At 39.2% G+C, this 6,970-nt stretch overlaps 1 protein-coding gene across 1 annotated transcript; it reads right to left on the bottom strand.

Annotated features, from left to right (window-relative positions):
* Positions 1 to 5,431: 5,431 nt before the first annotated feature.
* Positions 5,432 to 6,707, bottom strand: LOC135609072 (uncharacterized). Its single transcript, XM_065102161.1, has 2 exons — positions 5,706 to 6,707; positions 5,432 to 5,630 (listed from the first exon to the last, which is right to left on the bottom strand). The coding sequence occupies exons 1-2, from the start codon at positions 6,568 to 6,570 to the stop codon at positions 5,581 to 5,583; spliced, it is 915 nt and encodes a 304-aa protein (XP_064958233.1). The 5' UTR covers positions 6,571 to 6,707; the 3' UTR covers positions 5,432 to 5,580.
* Between the last annotated feature and the right edge of the window lie 263 nt (positions 6,708 to 6,970).

Genomic DNA, 6,970 nt, shown 5'->3' with positions numbered 1-6,970 from the left:
TTAGGAATATGAAACTCTTGAGGTATAATTGTAGATTCATCAATTATGAATATAATCATAATTGTAGATTTATCAGTTGTGAATATAAATAGGGTTATGATCCCCGGTTACAAAATTGAATAAAGTTTCTATTCACCTGTCAAAGAGAAATCTAAAGTTCTTAAGGATGCTTTACAATTGGAAGGCCAAATCACCGATTAATTCAGAAAATACTCTAAAGTTCTTAAGGATGCTCTACAATTGGAAGGCCAAATCACCAATTAATATGTTTCTTAATTGTTGTAGAATTTCATGCATATTATTATGGATTTAATAAGTTTTATGGAAACATTCTAAAATCTTGTTTTGGATCTATAAAGCATGTTTAAACCAAAATTCGGTTTTGGTTCTATAAAATATTTGTTTCATCTGATATGTTAAAGATCCAACATTATATATATATATATATATATATATATATATATATATATATATATATATATATATATATATATCCTATTAACTCTAAGAATTTTTAAATATTTGTAAATCCCAACAATCTCTTCTCTCCAACAAGTTCAATGGTCTGAAAATCAACCAAGATGAGTGACAAAGATTAAAAAAAGTAAGTTCAGTGGTCAGAAAATCACCAATGAGTAACAAAGATTGGAAAGAGCATAAAAATAAAAGTACTTTCTTTTCAAAAGATACAAAAGTAGATAAAATATTCATTAAGAAAGATATTATTGTGATCGGTAAATATTATGGGATTCTTAGACCCAATGTCTAAGTGGGATAAGGAATCATAATACAAGAAGTTTTCATAAAAGAAGCAAAACTATGATAATTATGGTTTGATTCTTCTATAACTATCTCATGTATTTTAGGTTTTCCTGAGAGAAAAACAAGATGTGAGGAATACTTAGTGTTTAGGTAGAGTACTCTCTAGAATTTTTAGAGATGGTGGGAAAAAAGATGTAAATTCTTTAAAAATTATGTAAGAAAATCTACAATGAAATCATGCTTGAATTGGGATAAATCAAGGTATTATAATTAATCTCACATGATGAAGAATTTGATTTTTCTCCATCAACATAGGTAAAATTTATCTAATCATGTTAAACTTTACGTCGGCTTTCTAGTATGCTTTCTGGTTTATTGATCTTTGAATATTCTTTTGGTTTTGGATTTTCACTTGTAGATTATATATATATCCCTCTCTCTCTATATATATATCTGTTAGGCCACTCCCTAAGCAAGGTAAATGGAAAATGACATGATCTTGAGGGTTGATAGCTTGTGTATTTGAGATGTAAAGGAACGAGTTAATCTAAATCTAGTCATGATGCTTATCAGGTAGTCATGATGCTTCTCCTGATACTTTGGATGACCATCAAGCGAGCACTCTCCTCCATGCATGCCATCAGATGATCTTGTACTTGACCATAGACTTTTTTGCTCACACATTACAGGGATAACCTGAAAAAAGAGCTCTTGGATCTCTTTTAAGCAATCAGGCAAAGAAAAGTGGATTTTGCTGCAGTGTTGAAGCAGGATGAGATGGTGACATGGGATTAGAGAGTGCAAAGTTCAAAGTCCCACAGAAGCACTACAAAATCACTTCCAGACTCCAAAGATAAAAGCAAGGATTCAGAAAGAAAAAGGAGAGCAAAAGAATCAGCAACATAAAAAAGGAATTTGGCAGAAACCAGTCTTCTTCTCCACTGCAGACATCACATCCAAAGAGTAGGAGAAAGACTCGAGAGAAGGAGAAGAAAGAAGAGAAGGAAAAGATGTGTAGGTGTTGTAGGTTCACAGCATGCTTGTTCTGCATTGGTCTTCTGGTATCGCTAGCCAGATATGGTGGAGGAACAAGAGTTACACCACCAATGGCCGCTCCAACTGTGCATTCATCAACAGCTACGTCAATAGCTCACATGAGTTGGAATCCTTTCTGCAACAGCAAGAGAAGTGTACCTCATGGTCCCGATCCCATTCACAACAGGTACCTGTACTAAACTTGTAGATCTCATATGTAAATGCTTCATCTTCTTCTCCTTCTTCCATTTTATAAGCTTAAAACAGGTATCCAAAATGTGTGAGGAAGATCACTTGTTTTGGTTCTTGGACTTCAAAGATTCTTGTTCCTGTAGTTTGATCATGCTAAGAATCAAAATTATTAGGAATCTGGAGAATCGTTTTCTTTTAGGAACTGATAGGAATCGAATAAATGCAACACGAATGGCATACCAGGACTAGTTTCGAGATCTACAAGGATCAGATGCTATGAAGCATGCCGATCCTTCAAACACTTGGCTGTCGAGGTCGAACTCTTTCTTTTCCCACTTAATGTCAGGAGCTCTTCTAATTCCAGCATTGATGACATACATGCACGAGGATATCTGCCTGCATGCTGTGTTTCTTTTAGGGCTTCAAGAGTGCGAGGTCATGTGCATGTCATGAGAGTAGTCGAAGAAGATGAGTTGTTTTTTCCTCGGAGTAATATCAATCGTTTGATTCGTTTGCAATTGGTTTTTATAGGTGTAATCAATCCTATCGATCTCTATATCATTTACCAAACCCTATAACCTCTGAGTGATCTCCTGTTAGATGGCTCTGACAGAAAAAGAAGAAGATTGTAGAAAATTCAGGGACATGGCACACATCTGTGTACACAAAAGTAGAAAGTGATCAGCTCCTGCATGCAAATGTCATACATCACGCAGCAGCATGAACTACAGGGGAAAGTACTGCTCGGTGATCACACGCCCAATTATTATAGATTCAAAGTGGCAGTGGTTGATGGGGTCATCTGAGTTCAAGAAATATCTCCACACTGTTGCCATCTCTGCACTGTCTCTGACCACCATTCCTTGCATGTTCTTTACAGGAGAGCTGGGAAGTCAGGAAGACCTCAGGGAAGAGCATGACCGAGGGATGCGATGCGACCCTCATCTTGGATGCATCCAACAACAAACGGGCCATCTTTGATCACTCCCAAGCTTTTCTCAAAGTGCTGTCCTTTGTGAGTTGAGAAAGATGGTGAAAGCTTTGCAGTTGAATGACTTGGAAGGACAGGTGATGGAAGGGAAAAGGATCATAAAATTTCCTAGAGATCAGCAGAAATCACATTGCATGTAAAAGATGTATCCAACAATGACATCATCCCTTGTGACAGTGTGGTCTCTTGTTCTTTGGTGCCCCTCTCCAAGCGATCCTAACAATTAAAGAGCCTTTAGACTTGTCTTAATCTCAACTTTTGCTTTTCTTTGACATCTCTCTGTCACTCACTTTGGCAGCAAGCTAAGATCACTTTAAAGTTGCTTAAAACATGCGTGGGAAATATTGTCCTCCAGTGGCAATCACCTTAGAAACAAACAATGGTGTAATCCAAAGCCAGGAAAAGCATGTTGCAAAAGAAGGCATGGCATGGCATGGCCTCCTCCTCTTTTGGACTTTCTTTGTTGCTTCTTTTCTTGCAGGATTTTGAATGGGCTGAAGAGAAAGAGAGAGCTTAAAGCAGCAGAGAGGAAGCATTTTCATGTACTCAGAGCCAGACGATGCCTTTCTTGTTGCTTATCAAATGAGTCATTAGTCACCATCAGACATTATAAATGGCATTTAGAAGAGTATTAAGTAATCTGTTGAAGCATACAAAAGAATCTGACCACATGCAATTGAGGACTTCATTTGCCTCAACTTGGTCTCAATGCACATCAAGCAACACCACAAAAACCAAGCAACCACTCCATCGATCCTATCAACTGAAGCTTGCTTGAGCAACACTTTTTTACCTTAATTGAAGAATTTGGCATTCTCCGATAACACAGAGATCCATCATCAAGCTGCAAGCCATATCCAACCCTTTTTGTAACTTATGCCAACTGGGAGAGGGACACTGCACATTGTTGCCAAGAAAAGAAAGAACAAAAGACTAATCCATGGACATAGGCAAAATGACAAAGGTGAGAGGGGGTAGACAATCTGCGAATCCACCCTTATCAGACCCTGATGCAACACTAGCTTCTATCTCAAGTTAAATCAGGTAGCTTGGTGCACAACATGCATTAAAATCATGCATAATACATAGTAGCATGCACAAAACTTGGTTGCATGCCACCTGAACATGTGTTTTGGGCATTCATTTTCCTAAAGGATAAAAAATTATATTACTTCAAAAAAATCAATTACACCCAAAACTTTACTCATCCAAACACAAAGGATCGACCAATTAAAAATTAGAAAATAATAAAAAATATTTCAGAGTTAATTGATGAGACACCGCAAGAAGTATTATTTTTAATGAAAATATTTCGTCATTAAAGGATCTGCATCTTTCAACCTCATTCATCCGGTCCTCTATTATGATATCCCAAATCCACATAGTTCCAGCTGAGGAGAATGAAAAGGTATTCATGGATGGCTATGAATCTGATACGCTGGTGCAGGCTAATAAAGTGGCTCTAAAGAGAACATGCATTCACCAATCACTAGGCTATTTGCCTTTCCAACTTGCCATCCTATTTGATTAAGCCTCCTTAGCTAAGCTGAGATCCACACCAAGGAGTGTATGTTGACAAGAGAATAAGCTCAAGTCGACACAAAACAATACGGGGATCAAGATTAAGAAACACCAGCTCTTCTTGGTCCACCCAAAGTGATAAGAATATTTTTCATCTCATATGAACTTTGGAATATGTTCCTTCTAAAAAGTAGCATTGCCATAGTGCAGAACAAGGGTTTCTTTCAAGTATATGATATTGGGAATGTGACTAGTTTCTATCAAGTTTTATTATCTTCTCTTTCGTGTGCAAGGTTGAATAATCTTGACATATGAAATCGAACCTAATAAAAAATATTTATTATTGTATCAGAATGAAAATTTGTCTCTTTGTATTTCATCCAATATTTTATCAATATTTACGTAATGTACTATTGTTAGCTAACTTAGTTGGTAAATATTTTGATAATTTATCATAAGATTTTAGGTTTAAATCTCGTCTTAATCACTTATCCTTTATAAAAGAAAAAACAATGTCTCCTTTTTTTGTCCTTTTAGATTGCACCATTTGATTGGCCTCTTAATTTTTTTTATTGTCATTTTTTTATCTAAAACTTAAGTTTGTAGATGGAATATGATCTATTGTTTTACTTTTTTATATTCATTTTATGTGTTTTTTTTTTATAAAGGCAAATTATTAAAATCTTTACCAACTAAACTAGGTGATACACTCAAAATATGTTAGCTATATCTTTAATATTCCTCCTCATGTATAAACGGCAGATGGTTCAACTCAGCACTTAAATTTTGAATTAGTCATATATATATATATATATATATATATATATTATAGTAATTTTGAACACATGATAATTTGTTTTGATCAATTGATTTAAATTCTCCAAAAAAAAAACTCTCTTTATTGTGTATCATTGATGTGCAATTCCCATATTGAAGTCTGCTAAACATATGCAATCTCAAGCAACAAAATGGATAACATCTGGACAATCCAAAAACGAGTTCCTAAACACCACATAATTCTAGCTATATGTAGTAGACTTGATATATTGAACCTTCATCCATCTTCTCACAAGTGTCATTTACAGCAAGATCCAAACCACAAGCCACGATGCATAGATCAACCCAAATCCTGCGCACAAACAAATACATGTTAAGATATCCTCACTAGTGGTAGTTTATCTCACCTCGTGATGTCTCTTCTTACCCATCCACAATGGATCGAGCTTGTCGCCACCACTCCATGAGACCGACGCGAAGTAGCAGTTGATGGGGGAGTTCATGCCATTTACGCAGTTGCAGGTGAAGGAGTTGTACTTCCCCGTGTACCCGCAGACTCCGTTGCTCTTCTCGCAGTCGGCGCATGCACTCGGGTAGCCGTCGTCGACGCTGAACCGGTACTTGAGGGCCACCCCGAAATTCCAGCCGCCGGGGGACGTCTCGTCGCCGTTGAAGCTGTAGATGCCCGAGTAGGAGCTGCACTGCAGCTTCTTGAGGTCCATCTCGAAGGTGGGGCCGAGAGTGACCGGGGTGTAGATGCAGCAGGTGGAGATGGGCACGTTGAGCTGGCTGATCGCCGGGCACGAGTAGAGGAGGGCGCAGATGGGCGCGTTCGTGGTGTCGCACAGCGGCGTGGCGCCGTCGGTGCTGTTCGGCGCGAAGAGAGGGGAGGAGGAAGAGGGGGAGGTGGAGCAGTCGAGGAGGGCGAAGACGTCGCCGTCGACGAAGGTGAAGGGCGCGTTCCAGTCGAGGGAGAACCCGTCGCTTCGGCACGTCGACGAGCATGTGGACATGGAGGGGTCGGTGATGTAGAGCACCTGGTTGGCGTAGTCGACGGACTGGATCGGGTAGGAGCCGGTGCGGGTGGTGAAGGTAAGCTGATCGCCGTCGCAGGCGACGTGGGGGTGGAACACGGGGCTTCCGCAGCCGGGGCCGGTGCCGAAGGGGTAGTGGATGGGGATGGAGCCGCAGGAGCTCTTGCAGTCGGGCTGAGAGGATGTGGGGGAGGCGAGGAGGAGGAAGAGAATAGGGAGAGGAAAGAGAGGGTTGACAGTGCTTAGAGTCACAGTCATGGTGAGAGCAGTGTGAGTGAGTCACAGTCTTAGAGGCTAGAGAGAGAGAGTGTGAGAAGCCAGAGAAAGCATGTGCTCTTTAGGCCTCTGGGTTTTGCTTCTGCTGCTTTGTGGTACATTGCACAGTGCAAGTACTCTAAATGAAGATCATAAAGTTTTCTTCTTCTTCTTCTTCTTCTTGATCCCAATCAAGAGAGATCAATGCACACTAATTTATCATTATCATCTTCATAGTGAAATTGGATTGCCTTAAACTAGAGAAAAAGGAGTGCAAATTTCTCATCAGTGTGACACAATTTAATGTGATTTGTGCCTGTCTGCCAACACTGACAGTCACAGTGGCCGACAGTCACAATGTTGAGCATATATTCCTGACTCGCTTTGAAGCTTCCATTACATT

The sequence above is a fragment of the Musa acuminata genome, chromosome BXJ2-4 (assembly GCF_036884655.1).
Source record: "Musa acuminata AAA Group cultivar baxijiao chromosome BXJ2-4, Cavendish_Baxijiao_AAA, whole genome shotgun sequence".
NCBI lineage: Eukaryota > Viridiplantae > Streptophyta > Magnoliopsida > Zingiberales > Musaceae > Musa > Musa acuminata.
The sequence above is the reverse complement of the archived record's forward strand: the minus strand, read 5'-3'. Positions and strand labels throughout refer to the sequence as shown.